This window comes from Dendrobates tinctorius, unplaced genomic scaffold, assembly GCF_039654945.1.
Source record: "Dendrobates tinctorius isolate UK_male_01 unplaced genomic scaffold, ASM3965494v1 ptg000104l, whole genome shotgun sequence".
NCBI lineage: Eukaryota > Metazoa > Chordata > Amphibia > Anura > Dendrobatidae > Dendrobates > Dendrobates tinctorius.
The window spans coordinates 19,429,981-19,452,376 of NW_027361772.1; the positions used below are offsets into that span (position 1 = coordinate 19,429,981).

The following is a 22,396-nucleotide window of genomic DNA, read 5'->3' on the forward strand; positions in this document are numbered from 1 at the left end:
GCTGGTTTCACACTTGCGTTTTTTTGCGCTATTTTTTAGCACCAAAAAAACGCATGCGTTTTTTTTCCCCTATACTTTAACATGGGTACGCATACACGTGCGTTTGTATGCGCATGCGTTTTTTTGTAGTGTGTGCTTGGGCGCACAAAATGCATCCCGTTGCATTTTTTGTGCATCCGACTTGCCCTAAAAAAAACACATGCGCACGCAATGCGGGTTTTTTTAACAGCAAAACGCCCATTATAGTCTATGAGTGCGCATTGTAATGCGCAAAAAACCACACCAAAACCCGCAAAAAAACCGCACACAAACGCATGATGCGTTTTTTTCATGCAGTTGTGTGCGCAAAAAAACGCGCAGCAAAAAAAACGCAAGTGTGAAAGTAGCCTAAGTTATTAGCCCTACCGGAAAAAAAAAAAAATTAAAGTCCCAGATATCGCCATTAACGATGCGTGGAAGGGAAAGAAACTCCCTTCTTTATATTTCTCCTTCCAGATCTGCACTTTATCTTGGATCCTTCTTAAGATATCAGTCTGCAGATTGAGAGGAGGTCCTGGGGATCGGAGAAGAGGAGAGAGAACAAATTAATTCTTGGCCTCAAGAGAAATCAAACCATGCGACTGGCAGATGTACAAAAACATAAAAATATATTTTATTTCTTCATCTTTTACAGATAATTGGTCATAACAGTCCTGTATAATAAATCAGCAAGCATTGTCTGCCTGGTTAGACATGTTGGGATCCCAGCTATCACATCAGTCGTTGCTGCCACTTATGCCCTCTTCAGTCTCTAAAGTCATCATTAAACACAAGTAACTTCTCACAAACTTCAGATTTAAAGGAGGTTGTAACAAAAAAAAAAAAAATTCCAACGTCCATAGAAAAACTGTAGGAATATCCCACAATATAACCGGCACCATTATGTGAGGGACGCAGCACACAATGGCGGCATCATCCGGTATACTACACCTGCCCCCTACTGGTCACACAGAGTACTGCACTATGCAACATGAAGGACTTTTTGAAGATTTCCTCAGCACCACAACGCTGCATTGACGATGACTCAGATGAGATTCACAGCTCCGGAGGCCACAAGAGGGGCTATTGTGCGATATCGAATAAGGTGCTGAGATCCCACCTCCATATCTATGGTGTATTCACTGTAAGAAGACAAAAGTTTTAAAATGGAGAATTAGAAAAGCTTAGGAAATGCCCAAACCTTAGCAGCTTTACTGTGGCTATGTCCAGACTTAATATTTCATCAGCCGCATTGCAAAGAAGCGACAAGCAGATATTATACCTCGCGTCAATTTATGAACAGAAAGTTTCAACGACGTAAAGACGACATTTCTTTTACTTATCTGGTGCTGGATTATGCAGTGAAAAATCCCTAAAATAATAAGCAATTAGCATTTTTGCAGCCCATTTCATCAATACTAAGGAGTGTGGAAAAATATGCAACAAAAATGCGTGTGAAATAAATGCAGAAAGAACACACGCATGTTACACACATCAGTATGTGTCGCAGATTATTCCCCTTCAGATGACCCATCAAGCAAGAGGAAAACAACATCTTTGAAGTTTACCTATCCGACTTTTACAGTGACAAATGTCACATTGAATTACAGAAATCTCCCTCACCTCTGCTCATCTGTCTCTGGTTCCACCAGGATGCTCTCCTGGGCTTGCTTCACCTTCAGGAACACAAACGAGTCCAGATTTGGTTTGGGGACTGAAAGAAAAATGCCACATTACATATTTTAAAAAGAGGCCGTCCGATGACGCTCACTTCTGCATCAGTGGCAAGTGGTGCGGACGATTTTACAATCCCATGGACCTGTCAAGACGCGTATATGACAGCTGCCGGTCAAGCATACCTCTAGGCAGGTATGTGGGGGTCGCAATGTCATCAGCATGCTCCCGTCAGATCATGTTCATCTTTTCCATAAATGCAGATGGCGCCACTTACCACATTTCAGCAGGTCCACCGACTGCAGATTTGGGGGCATGTGACGGAGGGCCACATTCTTCAGTAAAGTCTCTGTGTTTGTCATATACCTGCAATGGGGAGATTTTCTCAGTTTGCCATATTGATTCATTACCCACAGATTCAGCCTCAATTCTAGTTTTTGGTATTGCACTTGGACGAGCAGCACTCACTCCTTGGCGAAGGCGAATTCCTCTGGAGACAGATGTGGCGGCTCATCCTCTCCTCGAGACTTCTCCTTCTCCAGAACATGCGGGAAAAACGTCTCAATCTGAGAATAAGACGAGAATAATACATCACATTCTGCTGAACTCTTAAATATTATTTTAACTTTTGTTTTCCTCCACTTCTTCCAAGAAACATAATTTTTTTTTTTTTTAATTATTTTTCCAGCCTCATAGCCATATAGTGGATGAGTTTTAGTGTTGAATGACACCACTTTACTATAAAAAATGCACTGAAAAGAGTTATTAAATCCTAAAATACAAGAGTACTACTGTGTATAGAGAAATTACTGGTTGCTGGGCTTCACAGGAGCAAGATGACAGATAGGGGGAATTAAACCCTTCATGCCACGGCCAAATTGTTTTTTTTTCCTCTCCAAGAGCCATAATTTTTTATTTTTCCACCAATATGGCCGCATTAGGGCTTGTCTTTTCACGGGATGAGTTGTACTTTTGAATGACACCATTCAATTCACCATGTGATTCACTGGAAAGCAGGGAAAAAAAATTTCTAGAGCGTCAAAATTGTAAAAAAAAAAAAAAAAAAAAAAAAAAAAAATATAATATGCAATTCCACAATTGTTTTTTGGATGGCAATATAATTCTGCAGGTCAGTATAAGTATGCAGATACCAAACGTATTAGTTTATTTAAAGGATTTTCAGTACTCACCATAAAAATCTCTCTGAGCTTTCATTGGGGGGGCCAAAGGATACCCATCAATGTATGCTGCTGCCAGTAGGAGACTGACACTAGGCCAAAAAAAAAGGTAGGCTCCTCCTCAGCAGGGTACACCCAAGGACTAGCACATTGCTAATCAGTTAGTGAGAAAGCAGTAGGAAAAACACATAAAAGAACAAGACAATGTATAGAAAGGGAGGATGTTGTGTCTCCCAATGAAGACAGAAAAATACTATGGAGCGTACCCAAAAATCCTATCACTTTATTAGAGGACACAGGAAATGTCCCAAAAACAATGTTTGGGAAAAACAATAACTAGTAAACCACAAAGTATGCATATTTCCTTCAGGTCAGGAGACTAGCAACTGCCACCAGAAGAACCCTCCTGCCTAGGTTGGCATCTGCTGAGGAATAGGTAAGAACTCTATAGAACTTTGACAAAGTGTGAACAGAAAACTAGGTAGCCTTACAAACCTGCAGAGTGGAGGAGTGGTGACTCACGGCCCATGAAGCCCCCACTGACCGAGTGGATTGAGCTGTAACCCTGGGGGTAGGCACTGTTCTTTGTCCAATACGCTTCCAAAATTGCTGACCAGACCCAACGAGCGAGTTGCTCTGGATGCCGGCAGGCCCTTACGGGCACCTTCAGGAATGAAGAAGATGGGATCAGATCGCCTAAAGGGAGCTGCGAATTTCCTTGTTGAAATGAAAAGCCAGTAACACCTTTGGAAGAAAGGAGGGGACTGGCTGCATGACTACTTTGTCTTGAAGGAAAATGAGGAAGGGAAAGCAGCAGCAGAGGGCTGCCAATTCAGACACTCGTCTGATGGATGTGATGACCACTGGAAGGGACACCTTCTAGGAGAGAAGTAGAGAGATCTCCTTAAGAGGCTCAAAGGGAGAACCCTGAAGAACTTACAGGACCAGGTTGAGGTCCCATGACTCCACAGAGGGATAGTGGGGGGCCCTGTAGAAATGTCTTCAGCTGAGAGTGAGATGCCAAGATTTTTTGGAACAAAAAGGACAGCAGAGACCTGACCCTTAAGAGAGCTGAGAACAAGACCGGACTCAAGGCCCGGCTGCAAGAAGGCAAAGAGGGACGGGAGGGAGAAGGTCATGGGGGTGGTGTGATTGGATTCACACCAAAGGAAAAAAGCCTTCCATGTACAATGATAGATACGGGAGGAGGAAGGTTTGCGGGCCTGGATCATCGTTTGTATGACCTGATCTAAAAAACCTAAAAGGATCTCAACAGCAATAACAATAAATTGAGAGACTGAGAATTGTGGTGGAAGAAGTGACACTGGGATAGTAGCCTGGAAACTGTCACGGAGCGTCCGGGATCAGATTGACTATCTCTGCTTACAAGGATCTTCGAGGTCAAACCGGAGCTACAAAAGATGACTAGAACACCATCCACCTTGATCTTTTTGATCAGTTTGGGAAGAAGGAGAAAAGATAAAAAGGAAAAACAAACTTGGACCAGGGAGTCACTAGGGCATCAGAGCTGAGCTCTGGAAATAGGGGAACCTTGTTGTTCAATCTGAATTTGACATTAGATCTGAGTGAATATGGATGGGTGAAGGGACCACTCTCCCGCCGCCAGACCCTCGTGACTTGTAAAGTCAGCGTCCTAATGGTCTACAACGGGTATTTGAACCGCTGATATGGCTGGGACTCTGTTCTGCCCAAGGGAGGATCAGAGAGACTTGCAACAGAGCCTATCAGCTCCCTGTTCCTCCATGATGGTTTATATATGGTACAGCTGTGTCATGTAGTCTTACTGGATATGGACAGGTAGGCCCGTGAGGAGGTCCTGCCACTGGAGGAGGGCCATACGGATGGCTCTGGTAGTGTGGATATTGATGGGAAGGGAGGATTCCTGTTTGTTCCAACAACCTTGAACACCGAGGTTCCGAAAAACTGCACCACCAACCGAGGACACTGGCATCTGTTGTCACAACCTCCCAATGAATCGATAGAAATGATAGTCCACGGTGAATGAGAGGGGACAAGTCACCAGGCTAGGCTAGAGACTGCTTGACCTCATTTGGAAGGGAGATCTGTCAGTTCTGGGAGTGGACAGTCCTGTCCCACAGACAGGAGAGCAAGCTGCAGGGGTCTTGAATGAGAGTCTGCAACAGGAATCGCCTAAGGTGAACACCGTCCAGCCTAGGACACTCATGCAAAAGTGTAGAGAGAGCATGGAGGAGAGTGCCTTATAACAAAGTTGCCTTGATGGAGGGCAGAGATCTTGTCCTCTGGAAGAAAGACTTTGGAGAGCCTGGTGTCGAAGAGCAAGCCCAGAAGATCAAGCGTTGGGCCGCGATGACTTTGGTGTATTCATGATCCACCTTAGTCGGGAGAGGATATAGAGAGTGATCTGTAGACTCTTCAAGATTGGAGCCTTGACGAGGATATTGTTCAGGTAGCAGATGACTAGGATCCCCCTAGTATGTAGATTAGCCATGACAGCTGCCATGATCTTCATGAAGACTCTGGGAGAAATGACCAGCCCAAAGAGAAGGGCCACGAACTGAAAGCGATCCTGCTGTACTGGAAAGCAAAGAAACCTCTGGTGACCCGGACCAATGGGAATGTTGAGATGTGCATCCTGGATATCCACTGAGCAAAAGAATTCCTCAGGTTCCATGGAGACCATCACTGAGTGAAGGGACTCCATTTTGAATTGACACAAACTTACTCGATTGTTAAGAAGTTTGAGATCCAGGATGGGATGAACAGAACGATCTTTCAAGGAATCAAAAAAAGATTTGAATAAAACCCTATAACACATTCTTGTTGAGGAACAGAGACTATGACGTGTAAATAAAGAAGCGATAAGATAAAATGGCTTTGAAAAATCTTGGGATCAGAGAAGGGTCTGTTGGAAGGCGGGACTCGAGCTCCCAACATGCGGAACAGTACTTGTTGGATCTGTTTCTGAACGATCTGTTCCGCGGACGCCATTAGGGGGATGGCTTGAAGGAAGATATCCTATTTTCCTGTGGGTTGGATGGCTAGTTCTGACAACTCAACACTTCAAAGGGAAAGTTGGGAGAGGAGCAAAAAGGGAAAGCCTCTCGTCTAGAAGAAGGGCGTCTGGGTCTCAGGTTGAGGAAACAGGGTGCTTATCCCGCAGGCAACTTCCAAAATAACCTGGTCCAGCTTGGTTCCGAATAGTCGAGATCCCTGAAAGGGGGTGCTGTGAAAGACCTTTTGGAAGCCGGTTCCGCATGACACGCTTTTAGCCATATGACCATGCTAATGGCTACTAGATTGTTGGGAGGCTCAAGACGCTCTCTGGCACTATCTAGGGAAGCCGAGAGGAGGCATTTCCCAGCGTGGGCAATCTAATCGTTAAAGTCCGCCAGATCCTCAGGAGGATAACAAACAAGAATGTCCTGTCGTAATTGCTTAGCCCAGGTAGACAGCGGTTTTGACACCCAAGTGGCGGCAAAGGTTGAAGACAGAACAGAATCCGTGAATTCAAAAGAATATTTGGCCAGAGTCTTGATAAAGGCAGATTAATCCTGGAAGATAATCTGGAAACTGGAGGGTCCACAGCAGTGGGAGGTGGACCACCTGGAATCTGGGGAGAATTTGATACAGTACATCCAAAAGTTTTATTGTTACCTCTTATCCGGGTGTTCACACTATTTAGATAGAACCCCATTAAACTCTATATGACTGGCAAAGAATTGGAGAACTCGTTTGATTTTCTTAAAGGAGACAGACTGGTCAGATGGAGGAGAATGGTTGTCCTTAACATTCAAACACTGATTAATGGCCAAAATTAGGTAGTAGATCATATCCCTAAGTTTGGAAGCCTGGTCGGCATATAGATCCAAGTCTGGCTCTTGATGTGTTAAGGGGTTAGAGTTAGTGATGAGCAATTGTGTTCGGATAACGTGTTATTCTAGCATCTCGGGCATACTTGAATAATATGTTTGAGTCCCCGTGACTGCATATTTCGAGGCTGATAGACAGCCTAACAATCCCTGCATGTGTTGCAGCTGTCTAACAGCCGCGAATCATGCAGCCACAGGGACTTGAATATATTATTAGAGCACGCCTGAGATACTCAGATAACACCAGAGATAACACGTTATTCGCAATGTTCGTTCATCACTAGTTAGTATATTGCCATGAAGACCTGAGAGGGGGACCGTGTGACATACTCCACATGGTTCTCTTGGTCATGGGTGGGATAAGAAAGTGAAATATTCCACTCTGTTTCTCTCACGAGACTAACTTAAAAAAGGTAGAGACAGGTCTTAGAAGATGACCCATATCTGCCTTCTACTAACAACAACCTAAAAATGGTTAGTTGATTAGCTTCATGACAGTTGGTGGGTGTACCATGCTGAGGAGGAGCCAACTCTTTTTTTTGCCTAGTGTCGGCAGCATACACCCATGGTCTCCTGTGTCCCCCAATGAAGTGATAAAGAAAAACTTGCATTTGTCGCCGCTTCCCGAAACACTTCCATTTTTTGGGATATGGGGCTGCGTGACGGCTTATTCTTTTCACTCTGAGCTGACATTTTTACTGATACAATGATTTGATTGCCTCTTATTGCAATGTTGCGGCAGCCAAAAACAATTGCCATTTTGATTTTTTTTTTTCGTTATGCCGTTTACCGATCAGATTTTATATTTTGATAGATCGGACTTTTACAGTTGCAGCCATATTAAAAATGTACAGCGGAGAGAGGAAAATGGAGTAGCCACAAATCACCAACAATACTAAAAAAGCATTTATTGAAAAAATTCACTTAAAGTAGTTGCCATCAATAATATGTAAAAATAAGGAAGAATAATGATGGAGAGCAACAAATAGGTCTAACAAGTCATACAGCATACAATGTACCTATACAACCAGTCTCATAACACCATAAGAAGTAAAGGACAAAGTATCCATAGGCAAAGAATGAGACAGAGGAAGGTTATAAACAGTACTGCTTAACCATAATGAGGGAGGGTCGAATGAGCCCACCAACACTGCTCCGAGAAGCGTTTCGCATGTAGCTTTCTCAAGGGTTCTCCCCTTGAGAAAGTTACACGCGAAACGCGCTTCAGGTGATGTACTTGCCTCTGAAAGTCCCATAGACCATGAATAGCGCAACAGCACATGTGTGTAACCTAAACGGCGAACACAGGACCCAAAATCTTATGATGTGTGAGGCTCCCAGCATTGTAAGGTGGGATTTGGGCCAACCCGTTTAACTACAGGAGTCATATTACTAAACGACCATTTATACAAGCCCAGGACCAAGGCAGACACCGTTACATCCTACACTATAAGTGGTCAGGTCATGAAAACCGATAGCCAGGACCTGAGCATGCATGCAGGCAGGCTGCAAAAAAAAAAAAAAAAAGTTTGGGAGATGGTAGGTGGATCATGGATGGTGGATGCCCATACTTAGAATTTTTCTGGTACCTTAACTAAGCGGCTGCGCAGGTAGCTGCTGAGCATGAACCTGATCCTCTCTATCTCCATGTGATGGAAACTTATCTTCAGGTCACCTTGTCGAGCTCGTTGCAAATTTTGCTCCTGAGAAGGTAGACGGGCAGCTGTAAATGTGACAGCAGGAAAGCGTCAGTAATAACCGCGGTCCAGTATACTTACCATATGATTCAGCTGCTCCATCACACACTCCACAATCTCAGATTTACTCTCCAGGAGTTCGGGGGCAAACTTCTCATTCAGCCAGGCCTGTGATAGAAGGAAAAAAACCAAACCTGTAAAACTGTGTGCTTTACATGTGGATTTTCATCTGAATTTATGCTTTGCAAACTGCAAAACCTGTGTCAAAATTATTGCATGATAGTGACGGAAGGGTTAAACGAACGTAGTGTAAATATCCGTGATGAGGGATAGATATATTAGAAGGTTGCAGCAACAGATACCTTTTATATATGCAAACCCAGAGGGTCCATATGTGGTGGTATTTACTGCAGCACTTTGCTCGCTGCACCATCATCAGGACCTTTACATTATTAACCGGTTTCACCCTTAGGGCTCTTTCAGGCGTCCGTGATTATCGGTCCCATCTCGGATCACAATGCACGGACTGACCGTGCGACAACCTGATTCTCCAGGTCATTAGTTATGGTAATGGCAAAATTGTTTATTTTTATTATTACTTTAGTGGTTGATAAAAATGTAGAACTTTGTAGAAACAAAGGTGCTTTGTGTCACCATTTTCTGAGACCTGTAACTTTTTTTTTACTTTTCCACCAATGGCACCATGTGTGGGTTTACTTTTGCTAGGGGAGCGGCAATTTTCATTGCTATCATTTTGTTTTTGAGAAGATGCTGCAACAAAAAAAAAAAAAAAACCCTGATGGGTTTGCCCTCGGACCACCAGGGGATCTGATTAGCGCAACTTTTTTTTTTTGCAGGTTATGTACATACAGAAGGGAGACTTGACAATAATGGACGGAGCGTCTGGTCCTCGGTAACCTCCTGCGGTCTCACCTCCTCCAGCTTACTAATGAGCTCCGCGGGGGTCAGCACCTCCTCACTGCCGGCATCCGAGTCCTGATCCGATAGTCCGGGCTCGTCCTCCATGATACACAGCACGGCCGTCACCTGAGGACAAGAGCAAATAAAGTAACATTAACAAAAGCGCATGACACCTGATCAGATCAATTGACATGTTCCCCTAACAGCCGCGGGTGAAATCGTGATCCACCCGCGGCTGTTAACCATGTCAAATGCCAACGTCAATCTCTGACAGCGGAATTTAATTCGCGCAAAGCAGATGTGTATCATTATCTCCGTCCATCGGCGCCCATCACATGACTGTAAGGTGCCGATGGGCAGGCATGACAACCTGGCAATCTACAGGAGACCCCGTCGTTGTCATTGCCCACCTGCTATGAGTGCCACCCTTATAGCACATGATCAATTCTATAACACATAGCAGGGCTGGAGCACTATGTGTAGCACAGGCATTGCTTTCCAGTACACTATATGCCAAGATCAATGGTGTCGTTCAAAAGTACAACTCGTCCCACAAAAAACAAGCCCTCACACGGCCATATTGGTGGAAAAATAAAAAAGTTATGGCTCTGGGAAGAAGGGGAGCAAAACACTGAAAAACCCAAGGTGGCGAAGGGTTCGCTTTTGGCATCTGTGGGTAATCCTCAGGAAAATATGCAACAATAGGGGAATGTTCACACACAGCTTTTTTTTGCTGCACTTTTCCTCTATAACAAGCACCATACACACGTCATACATGCACATTGCACACACTGTCTGTGCGGCGCCAGCCTCCTGCACACACTGTCTGTGCGGCGCCAGCCTCCTGCACACACTGTCTGTGCGGCGCCAGCCTCCTGCACACACTGTCTGTGCGGCGCCAGCCTCCTGCACACACTGTCTGTGCGGCGCCAGCCTCCTGCACACACTGTCTGTGCGGCGCCAGCCTCCTGCACACACTGTCTGTGCGGCGCCAGCCTCCTGCACACACTGTCTGTGCGGCGCCAGCCTCCTGCACACACTGTGCGGCGCCAGCCAGGGCTGTGGAGTCGGTAAGCCAAACCTGCGACTCCGACTCCTCAATTTCCCTTACACCGACTCCGACTCCAACTCTGACTCCGACTCCCACACATATTGCTTATATTTAAGTGAAAAATTTATTGTAGTACAATGTGAACATCAGACATTTAATCATTTTTATGATCCAATAATCAAGATATTTACATAGAACAGAATATATATTGGTGTACTATCCGGTTTTCATTCTTTTTGGTACAGATACGATATGGATAGACAGATATGGATAAATGGATAGATAGCAAAAGCAGATTAGAAATCTGCTCTATTGAAAACATTATCTATTAGCTCAAAAACCTTTCAGGTGATGCAGTTTTTTAAAAAGATGATCAGCTTTTGCAGCTGAAAAACGTATCCTCAAAAAACACAGGAAAAACGCTGTGTGTGAATGTAGCCTTAGATCAGGAATAGAACAGCCATTTATAGGACATTTCATAACTTTCCCAAACTCCTATGAAAAAATATTCAGCACATCCTGCATTGAATTACTGTACCCAATTTATTATATATTTTAGGAGTCGGAGTCGGTCCATTTTATACCGACTCCAACTCCAACTCCGACTCCACCAAAATGAGCACCGACTCCACAGCCCTGGCGCCAGCCTCCTGCACACACTGCCTGTGCGGCGCCAGCCTCCTGCACACACTGCCTGTGCGGCGCCAGCCTCCTGCACACACTGCCTGTGCGGCGCCAGCCTCCTGCACACACTGCCTGTGCGGCGCCAGCCTCCTGCACACACTGCCTGTGCGGCTCCAGCCTCCTGCACACACTGCCTGTGCGGCGCCAGCCTCCTGCACACACTGCCTGTGCGGCGCCAGCCTCCTGCACACACTGCCTGTGCGGCGCCAGCCTCCTGCACACACTGCCTGTGCGGCGCCAGCCTCCTGCACACACTGCCTGTGCGGCGCCAGCCTCCTGCACACACTGCCTGTGCGGCGCCAGCCTCCTGCACACACTGCCTGTGCGGCGCCAGCCTCCTGCACACACTGCCTGTGCGGCGCCAGCCTCCTGCACACACTGCCTGTGCGGCGCCAGCCTCCTGCACACACTGCCTGTGCGGCTCCAGCCTCCTGCACACACTGCCTGTGCGGCTCCAGCCTCCTGCACACACTGTCTGTGCGGCTCCAGCCTCCTGCACACACTGCCTGTGCGGCGCCAGCCTCCTGCACACACTGCCTGTACGGCTCCAGCCTCCTGCACACACTGGCTGTGCGGCTCCAGCCTCCTGCACACACTGCCTGTGCGGCTCCAGCCTCCTGCACACACTGGCTGTGCGGCTCCAGCCTCCTGCACACACTGCCTGTGCGGCTCCAGCCTCCTGCACACACTGGCTGTGCGGCTCCAGCCTCCTGCACACACTGCCTGTGCGGCGCCAGCCTCCTGCACACACTGCCTGTACGGCTCCAGCCTCCTGCACACACTGCCTGTGCGGCTCCAGCCTCCTGCACACACTGCCTGTGCGGCTCCAGCCTCCTGCACACACTGCCTGTGCGGCTCCAGCCTCCTGCACACACTGTCTGTGCGGCGCCAGCCTCTTGCACACACTGTCTGTGCGGCTCCAGCCTCCTGCACACACTGTCTGTGCGGCTCCAGCCTCTTGCACTCGCCGCACTTACCCTCACAGATACGCAGGCTGCACACCCATTGCCTTCAGCTCCGCTTTTTTTCCCGCCAACTATGACATGACGTCACTATGTGTAAAGTTCCGGGTTTTGTTTTGGTTTTTTTTATTCAGCCGTAATACCAAGTAACTACCAGCAGGTGGCGAATGAGAGTCGTGCTAGGCGTTGAGGAAATCAACACGGAAACGCTTTACGGCTTTTTGTTCTCCATGGACTGGCTGGACGGTGTCCGCGGAGGGTCAGACCGCGTATGACAGCAGGTTGCGGTAGGTTGTGTTGGGTTGTGTGTGTGTAGCGCTGCTGTGCTGTTACAGTGTGCCACCTGACTCTCTGTACATCACATATGGCAACCGGTTATCGCTGTATTGGGGGCCTCCTGTATTATAGAGGGGCGTTCTCTGTGTTGACTCGTACTTTTGTGGGACACCGTTCACTTAATAATCTAATGTAAAAAGTGTGGAGAAGGGTGAAGAAACGTAACTCAGCCATTGTTTTTAAGCCTTGTCTTTCCGGCGTTCGCCGTGCAGTAATTGCCCCCGGTAACGCGATTCTCCAGCTCGCTGCGATTTCGGCGATACCAATAATGTGTTATTTTAGTGGCTCGGTAACATTTCTGGCCGTTGCTCCGTCCTTTTCATCCAGATAAGGCTACAGATCGAAATAGATGAGTACATATTGCTGCCCGCCTCCGGTAGGCATACACCACCCAAAATGACGGCCGTCTGCAGCATCGGTCAACGGCCCCATGAGCGCACACGGCCGAATCTCAGATGTCAGCCCCACGGACACAGTGTGAACACAGACTAACTCCTGCAACCGGACCGCCTGATATCAGGAGACAGTGGAAGGAGAAACCAGTAAGGGTAGGTGCACACGGTCCGTAAACGATACGTGTTGGACACCGCATACGTGCACAGCGTCCAACCTGCATTGTCCAGATGTTACAGCATAGTGGAAGGGATTTAAAAAAATCCCATACACATGGCTTCCCTGCGGAGACGCAAGCATCTGCAAGATAAATGTCACCCGTATAATGTACTGGACAGCGTGAATCCGCACGGTTCAGTGAACACATGCAGAGTCGCCGGCAGCACTTTGGACGTAGCGGACATGTGCTGCGTCCAAAGCGCTGCCGATTACTGAACGTGTGCACATCCCCTTAGGGAAAGCTGGGGACACTGAGAGAGCAAAAGGCATTGAGAGCAGCTGTCCTCTCCCCTCCTGCAGGGCCTGTGTAATAGAGACTTTGTCATTTGCCAGCACGGTGTGACCCATAAGCTGCCCCTCTCCTGCATTATCTCTGTGTGTTCCTGAGCTGGGAGAGATCTCTGCCTTGTATTGGAATTTCAAAGGATGAAGGGTGGTGTGCATCATGTTGGGGACTGCTGACGTGCGCTGCCAGGAACATCACTCAGCTCGGCACACATTTATCCTGCGCTCTGCGATGAGCGCTTCCACCGGGGTTTCCGTGTAAATCTCTGAAATATGTAATTCAGACTGAATCCCTGGCAGAAGATTCCAGTAGAATGAGGCACTGTGGACGCTGTCTGACCTGTGATCCAGCGGTGTCCATCTTTTTAGGATTGCATAAAAGTGTCGCCTGCCATAATTTTGTGCACTTCTGAAAAGATGGTCACTGCTGAACAGAGGCCAGATGGAGTCCAGAGTAACTCTGCTGCTTCATTATAGTGAGATTTAGATGGAGACCACAAAGTAAATGCTCAGCGTAGAGAGCTGGCTAAATGTGATCCCAAAAGTTATGTAAAATGTTCCCAATAAAAGCTTCATCTCAACAAAAAAAAAGCAAGTCCCCACTCAGGTCTGTTATCGGAAATATAGGGGGCTTCCATGTTAATGTTAGTACAAAGGCTCTGGAAAAGCGAAATGGCTCCTCACCCGCCAAAAGAAATCCAGCGAATTATGCGCTCCCAAATGCCCCCTCCCTTCTGAGCTCCACAGTGTACCTAAACCACATATAGCGTCCTCATGTTTGGCAGGGGTATATTTCCAGACTGGGGTCACTTGAGGGGGAATTCTGCTCTTCTAACACTTGGGTGCTCTATATATGGAGTCCGAAAACTATGCTAGGAAAATCTGCGCTCCAGAAGTCAAATAGCGCTCCGTCCCTCCCGGGTTTCTCGGTATGGCTAAGCATTACTGTACAGCCACATATGGGGCATTTCCACGATCAACAGAAATTGTGGGACAAATTTTGGTTCCATTTTACCCATTTCTCCATGTAAAATCTGGGGCTAAAAGAACATTTTGGTGGTAAAAATGTAATTTATTTTTTTTCTTCACTGCCCAATTGGAGAACAATCTGTGACACACCCGTGGTGTCAATATGATCACTGCACCCCTAGATGAATTCATTGAGAGGTGTCGTTTGTAAAATGGGGTCACTTATGGGGGGTTCTGCTGTTCCGGCACCTCAGGGGCTCTGCCAGTCAGTCATGGCACCCACTAACCATAACAGTGAAATCTGCACAATAATATGGCGCTCCTTCCCTTTTGAGCTTTGCAGTGTGCTTGAAAAGTATTTCCCAATTTACATGTAGGGTATTGGCGCACTCAGGAGAAATTGCACAAGTTAAGAGGTTCATTTTTTCCTATTAGCCATTACAAAAATTTGGATCTGAAACAACATTTTAGCGTTAAAAATGTAATTATTCTTTCTTCACCGTCCAATGGTATATATTTCTGAGGCACATGTGGTATCAATATGATCACTGCACCCCTAGATGAATTCATAGAGAGGTGTAGTTTGTAAAATGACATCACTTATTGTGGGTTTCTGCTGTTCTGGCACCTCAGGGGCTCTTGTCATGGCACCCTCAAACCATTCCAGCAAAATTTTAACTCCAATATGTCGCTTCTTCCTTTTTGAGGTTTGCAATGTGCCACAAAAATAGTTTTTAATCACATATGGGGTATTGGCGCACTCAGGAGAAATTTCACAGCAAATTATTGGGGTCTATTTTCTCCTATGACCCTAGTAAAAATAAAAAAAAATTGGGACTAAAAGAAAGTGTTTGTGGGGAAAAATGTTATTTTTTTTATGGCTCTACATTGGTGCTAACCACACCTCTAGATACATTCCTTGAAGAGTCTAGTTTCCAAAATGTGGTCGTTTGTGGGTAAACAGTGGAACCCCCCACCACACACACACACACACATCAGGGGCTCTCCAATCACGACATGGCCTCCGCTCTCTATTTTAGCCATATTTGGGTTCAAAAATTCAAACAGTGCTCCTTCCCTTGTGAGCCCTGCCTTGCGCCCAAACAGTAGTTTTCCCCCACATATGGGGTATTGGTGTACTCAAGAGAAATTACACAACATAATTTGGGGTCCAATTTCTCCTTTTACCTTTGTGAAAATAGAAAAACTGGGGCTAAAGTAAAAATATTGTAAAATAAGTTTATATTGCCCACATTCCATTAACCCCTTACCTACAATTGACGTAATAATCCGTCCATGTGACCCTGGACCTAATTACCATGGACGGAATATTACTTCACCGCGATCAGCGGCGGCGCCCACGTGGTGAGCGCCGCTGATCGCGGCCGAGTGTCAGCTAATTATCATAGCTGACACCCGGCACAATGTGTCAGGGGTGGTCACGGACCGCCCCCGACACGTTAACCCCTTGCACACTGTGATCAAACACGATCGCGGTGTACCGGGGGTTAAAGGGAAGCATCGGCAGGGAGCAATGTGCAGCGCTGCTGCGGGGGGCTCCTTTCCTGCAGGTCCCCGGATCCAATATGGCGACGGGGACCTCCGGGGGCCTGCAGGAAGCTGGCTTCCTCAGTGCCTGCAAATCGCAGGCATGAGGAAGCCTGTGCAGTGCCTGTGTCAGATCGCTGATCAGTCACAGCGATCTGTGATGTGACAGATCAGCAATCTGTCACATGAGTTATGTCCCACCTGGGACATTGTAATAAAGTTAAAAAAAAAAAGTGTAAAAATAATTTTAAAAAAATCGCTAAATAAATTAAAAAAAAAAAATATTCCCCAATAAATTCATTTTTTGGAAATAAAAAAAAAAAGCACATTAGAATCATAGAATCGGAAGGGACCTCCTGGGCCATCTGGTCCAACCCCCTGCTCAAAGCAGGATTCTCTAAATCATCCCAGTCAGATGTCTGTCCAGCCTCTGTTTGAAGACTTCCATTGAAGGAGAACTCACCACTTCTCGTGGCAGCCTGTTCCACTCATTGATCACTCTAACTGTCAAAAAGTTTTTTCTAATATCTAATCTGTGTCTCTTCCCATTCAGTTTCATCCCATTGCTTCTAGTCTTTCCTTGTGCAAATGAGAATAAAGTTGATCCTTCTACAATGTGACAGCCCTTTAGATATTTGTAGACAGCTATTAAGTCTCCTCTCAGTCTTCTCTTTTGCAAACTAAACATTCCCAAATCCTGCAACCTTTCCTCATAAGACAGGGTTTGCAGACCGGTCACCATTCTGGTCGCTCTTTTCTGAACTTGCTCCAGTTTGTTGATGTCTTTTTTAAAATGTGGTGCCCAAAACTGGACACAATATTCCAGATGAGGTCTGACCAAAGAGGAGTAGAGGGAAATAATGACTTCACGTGATCTAGACTGTATGCTTCTGTTAATACATCCTAGAATTGCATTTGCCTTTTTTGCTGCTGCATCACACTGTTGACTCATATTCAGTCTGTGATCTATTAGTATACCCAAGTCTTTTTCACATGTGCTGTCACTTAGCCCTATTCCTCCCATTCTATATATGCTTTTTTCATTTTTATTGCCCAGATGTAGTACTTTGCATTTCTCCCTGTTAAAAACCATTCTGTTAGTTGCTGCCCACTTCTCCAGTTTATTTAAATCTTTTTGAATCCTCTCTCTCTCTTCTCTAGTATTAGCTATCCCTCCTAGCTTTGTGTCATCAGCAAATTTAATCAGTTTACCCTCAATTCCTTCATCTAAATCGTTGATAAAGATGTTGAACAATACAGGGCCCAGGACAGAGCCCTGTGGTACCCCACTTGAGACATTCTTCCAACTGGATGTGCAGCCATTTACGACCACTCTTTGGGTCCGATCACTAAGCCAGTTATGAATCCACCTAACAGTTGTCTTGTCCATTCCATACTTAGTCATTTTTTCAATAAGGATTGTATGAGAGACTTTGTCAAATGCTTTGCTGAAGTCAAGATATACTATATCTACAGCATTTCCTTGATCCACCCAATCAGTGATACCGTCATAGAAGGAAATTAAGTTAGTCTGACATGACTTATTAGTTAGAAACCCATGCTGACTCTGTTTAATCACTTCATTCTTATCCAGGTATTGACATACATGTTGTTTAATAATTTGTTCAAAGATCTTTCCTGGTATAGAAGTCAGACTCACCGGCCTATAGTTGCCTGGGTCCACCTTCTTCCCCTTTTTGAAGATAGGAACAACATTTGCTCTTCTCCAGTCTTCTGGCACTTCTCCTGTTCTCCAAGAATTTTCAAAGATTATGGAGAGGGGTTCAAAAATTTCTTCTGCTATCTCCTTCAGTACTCTGGGGTGTAATTCATCTGGACCTGGAGACTTGAATTCATTTAGGTTAGCTAAGTGTTTCCTCACTATCTTTCTGTTTATAGATATCCTGGATTCTTCTATTCCCTTAATAGGACAGTGAATAACAGTTGATGTTGCATTTCCTTTCTGAGAGAAAACAGATGCAAAATAGGAATTTAAAAGTTCAGCCTTCTCAACATCCTGTCTTACCATTTCATCATTTTCATCCTGTAAAAATCCTATAGCATCTTTGACTTTTCTTTTACTTTTGACATATCCCCAAAATCCTTTATTATTGCTTTTGACATCTCTTGCAAGCCTCAGTTCATTTTCAGCTTTAGATAATCTGATTTGTGCCCTGCAGGTTCTGCAGACAGCATTATATTCTTCTTTAGATATGCCTCCCTCTTTCCATTATATAAACATTTTTTTTCTTCCTTTTTAGCATGTGCTTAAGTTCTGTGTTCATCCATCCTGGTTTCCTTAAATGCTTCCTATTCTTCCCTCTTTTCGGAATTGTTAACAACTGTGCTTTGAGAATTTCATTTTTCAAAATTTCCCATCCTTCCTGGACATTTTTGTCTTTAAGGATATCCTTTATGTATTTAAAAGTACACATATTTGGTATCGCCGCGTCCGTAACGACCCGCCCTATAAAACTGTCCCAATAGTTAACCCCTTAAGTGAACCCCTTAAAAAATAAAAATAAAAAACGAAGCAAAAAATAATGATTTATTATCATACCGCCGAACAAAAAGTGCAATAACGCGCGATCAAAAAGACGCATATAAATATCCATGGTACCGCTGAAAACGTCATCTTGTCCCGCAAAAAACGAGCCGCTATACAGCATCATATGCGAAAAAATATAAAAGTTATAGCTCGCAGAATAAAGTGATGCAAAAATAATTTTTTTTTATATAAAATTGTTTTCATTGCATAAAAGCGCCAAAACATAAAAAAAGACCTAAATGAGGTATCGCTGTAACCGTACTGACCCGAAGAGTAAAACAGCCTTATAAATTTTACCGCACCCGGAACGGCGTAAACGCACCACCCAAAAGAAATTCATGAAACGCTGGTTTTTGTAAATTCTGCGTCCCAAAAAACGAAATAAAAAGCGATCAAAAAATGTCACATGCCCGAACATGATACCAATAAAAGCGTCAAATCGTCCCGCAAAAAATAAGACCTCACATGACTCGGTGGGTCAAAATATGGAAAAATTATAGCTCTCAATATGTGGTGATGCAAAAACTATTTTTACAATAAAAAGCGTCTTTTAGCGTGCGACAGCTGCCAAACATAAAAACCGCCATAAATAGTAAATCAAACCCCCCTTTATCACCCCCTTAGTTAGGGAAAAATAATAAAATTAAAAAAAAATGTATTTATTTCCATTTTCCCATTAGGGTTAGGGCTAGGGTTAGGGCTAGGGTGAGGGTTAGGGTTAGGAGAATTGGGGGTTTCCACTGTTTGGGCACATCAGGGGCTCTCCAAACGCAACATGACGTCTGATCTCAATTCCAGCCAATTCTGCATTGAAAAAGTCAAATGGTGCTCCTTCCCTTCCAAGCTCTGCCATGCACCCAAACAGTGTTTTACCCCCTCATATGAGGTATCAGCCTACTCAGGACAATTTGCAAAACAACTTTTGGGGTCCAATTTCTCCTGTTACCCTTAGAAAAATTAAAAATTGGGGGCAAAAATATCATTTTTGTGGAAAAAAAATATTTTTTTATTTTCACGCCTGGGCGTTATAAACTTCTGTGAAGCACTTGGGGGTTCAAAGTTCTCACCACACATCTAGATAAGTTCCTTAGGGGGTCTAGTTTCCAAAATGGTGTGATTTGTGGGGGGTTTCCACTGTTTTGGTACATCAGGGGTTTTCCAATCGCGACATGATGTCCGATCTCAATTCCAGCCAAAAACGTCAAATGGCGCTGCTTCCCTTCCGAGCTCTGCCATGCGCCCAAATAGTGGTTTACCCCCACATGTGGGGTATCAGCGTACTCAGGACAAATTGCACAATAACTTTTGGGGTCCTGTTACCCTTGGGAAAATAAAAATTGGGGTGAAAAGATCATTTTTGTGGAAAAAATATGATTTTTTAATTGTACCGCTGTACGTTATAAACTTCTGTAAAGCCCTTGTGGGTTCAAAGTTCTCACCACATATCTAGATAAGTTCCTTGGGGGGTCTAGTTTCCAAAATGGGGTCACTTGTAGGGGGTTTCCACTGTTTAGGTACATCAGGGACTCTCCAAACGTGACATGGCGTCCGATCTGAATTCCAGGCAATTTTGCATTGAAAAAGTCAAACGGCGCTCCTTCCATTCTGAGCTCTGCCATGCGCCGAAACAGTCGTTCCCCCCCCACATATCAGGTATCAGCGTACTCAGGACAAATTGCACAATAACTTTTGCAGTCCAATTTCTCCTGTTACCCTTGGTAAAATAAAAAAAATTGAACCTGAAGTATTTTTTTTGTGAAAAAAAGTTAGATGTTCATTTTTTTTTTTAAATATTCAAAAAAATTCCTGTGACGCACCTAAAGGGTTAATAAACTTCTTGAATGTGGTTTTGAGCACCTTAAGGGGTGCAGTTTTTAGAATGGTGTCACTTTTGGGTATTTTCTATCATATAGACCCCTCAAAGTGGCTTCAAATGTGATGTGGTCCGTAAAAATAAAATGGTGTTGTAAAAATGAGAAATCGCTGGTCAACTTTTAACCCTTATAACTTCCTAACAAAAAATAATTTTGGTTCCAAAATTGTGCTGATGTAAAGTAAACATGTGGGAAATGTTAGTTATCAAGTTTTTTGTGTGCCGTATCTCTGTGATTTAAGGGCATAAAAATTCAAAGTTGGAAAATTGCAAAATTTTCAAAATTTTCGCCAAATTTCCGTTTTTCTCACAAATAAACGCAAATTATATGAATGAAATTTTACCACTATCATGAAGTACAATATGTCACGAGAAAACAATGTCAGAATCACCGGGATCCATGGAAGCGTTCCAGAGTTATTACCTCATAAAGGGACAGTGGTCAGAATTGTAAAAATTGGCTCGGGAGTTAACGTGCAAACCACCCTTGGTAGTGAAGGGGTTAATTCCTGTGAAGCTCGAAGGGTTAACAAACTTTTTGAATGTGGTTATGTGCACCTTGAGAGGGTGCAGTTTTTAGAAAGGTGTCACTTTTGGGTATTTTCTGTCATAAGGGCTCCCCAAAGACACATCAAATGTGATGTGGTCCCTAAAAAAAAATAAAATAATTTTTTGTAAAAATGAAAAATCGCTGGTCAACTTTTAACCCTTATAACTTCCTAACGAAAAAAAATTGTGCTGATGTAAAGTAGACATGTGGGAAATGTTATCAACTGTTTTGTGTGACACCGTTCTCTGTCTTAAGGGCATAAGACTTAAGTGTGAAAATTTGTAATATATATATATATATATATATATATATATATATATATATCATGCAGTACATTATTAAAAGTCAGTCTCAGAATCGGTGGATCCATTGAAGCGTTCCAGAGTTATTACCCTATAAAGTGACTGTGGTCAGCTTTAAAAAATGAGACCCGGTCATTAACCTACAAAGTGGCTCGGTCCTTAAGGGGGTTAAGGCCCATTGGGTCACACACCTTTTGTTTTCTAGTTCTAGACTCTAGTTTTGTGTATGCCGCCTCCTGTTCACACCATGTTTATCCTGCTGACTTCGCTTCATCAGCTCTGCTGCTCCTGTGTTTGCCACATCCTTGGTCCATGTACCCCCCCAGACTTAGGGCTTAGCTGGTGAGAGGTGTGATCCTCAGCACTTTCTGGAGAAACTGCTAATCGATTTCATCAGAGAATGCCCAGACTTCTCATTTGAGGTACAACACAGAAGTGCCCAGTTTGCTTCTGTAAGAAAAAAAAAAAAGCGTCTCTAAAAGCTCAACTCAAGCTCAAAGCAGTACGGTGGCTCAGTGGATAGCACTGCAGCCTTGTAGCGCTGGAGTCCTGGATTCGAATCCCACCAAGGAAACATCTGCAAGGAGTTTGTATGTTCTCCCCGTGTTTGCGTGGGTTTCCTCCCACATTCCAAAGACATTCTGATAGGGAATTTAGATTGTGAGCCCCATCGGGGACAGTGATGATAATGTGTGCAAAACTGTAAAGCGCTGCAGAATATGTTTGTGCTATATAAAAAATAAAGATTATTATTATAACTTCAAATATGAGATGATTTACCCTCTCGTCTGAAAGTGATTGCTGATAACCAGTCGCTCTTCTTGGACGATCGTCGAGAAGTGCATGAATGGTTGGAGACTAGGTGGCCGCACAGAGCTTCCCTTCGCCAGTGACCTGGTCTCCATTTACACTCTCATCTGTGTTGTTGAGGTGTGATTATTCATTGAGCCCTTGTGGAAAGCATCCTTTCCTACAAACCAGAAACCTCCACTGCATATGCTCCTTTACTTCTCTAGGAGGGCCCCATGAGTCTCTGCTTGATACCGATCCTCAGGCAGTCCCATCTGTTCTGCGGCATGGACGTTGCTTTGGACCCCTTTCTATGACAGCCACGCCCCACTTTTACATAACAAAACCCTCACTGAAATGTCAAATCTGGAATGGGGTCCTATGTGGGAACGAGCGGGATTGATCGACCTCGGTCAGATTTTTATGTCTGGGTCCTTTAAGCTTTTTCAGACACTAAAATAAGAGCTGAACCTTCCAAACAATTCCCTCGTCCGCTTCCTACAATTATGACCTGCCCTTCAGACCTT

The 22,396-nt window shown here is 44.6% G+C and overlaps 2 protein-coding genes across 4 annotated transcripts in view; one reads left to right on the forward strand and one right to left on the reverse strand.

Moving 5' to 3' along the window:
• Positions 1–630: 630 nt before the first annotated feature.
• On the reverse strand, positions 631–12,211 carry GINS4 (GINS complex subunit 4). Of its 2 annotated transcripts, XM_073588893.1 has the most exons (8): positions 12,073–12,211; positions 9,373–9,486; positions 8,521–8,607; positions 8,332–8,445; positions 2,161–2,258; positions 1,970–2,058; positions 1,642–1,732; positions 631–1,160 (listed from the first exon to the last, which is right to left on the reverse strand). In XM_073588893.1, the coding sequence occupies exons 2-8, from the start codon at positions 9,463–9,465 to the stop codon at positions 1,064–1,066; spliced, it is 669 nt and encodes a 222-aa protein (XP_073444994.1). In that variant the 5' UTR covers positions 9,466–9,486; positions 12,073–12,211; the 3' UTR covers positions 631–1,063. The 2 variants fall into 2 exon arrangements, with proteins under 2 accessions (XP_073444994.1, XP_073444995.1); XM_073588894.1 differs by lacking the exon at positions 8,332–8,445.
• Positions 12,145–22,396, forward strand: part of CHMP7 (charged multivesicular body protein 7) — a 67,226-nt gene continuing 56,974 nt past the window's right edge. For both annotated transcript variants that reach the window (XM_073588891.1, XM_073588892.1), the window contains exon 1: positions 12,145–12,344. The gene's annotated coding sequence lies outside the window, so the exon portion shown is untranslated. The remainder of the gene's footprint in view (positions 12,345–22,396) is intronic.

What these genes read in the sequence shown, in the direction of transcription:
- GINS4 (XM_073588893.1), bottom strand. Translation starts at nt 9,465, where the DNA reads ATGGAGGACGAGCCCGGACTATCGGATCAGGACTCGGATGCCGGCAGT. An exon ending in TCATTAGTAAGCTGGAGGAG is followed by an intron (nt 8,608 to 9,372) that starts GTGAGACCGCAG and finishes CTTCTATCACAG; the next exon opens with GCCTGGCTGAATGAGAAGTT. An exon ending in GGTGGACCTGCTGAAATGTG is followed by an intron (nt 1,733 to 1,969) that starts GTAAGTGGCGCC and finishes TTTTTCTTTCAG; the next exon opens with TCCCCAAACCAAATCTGGAC.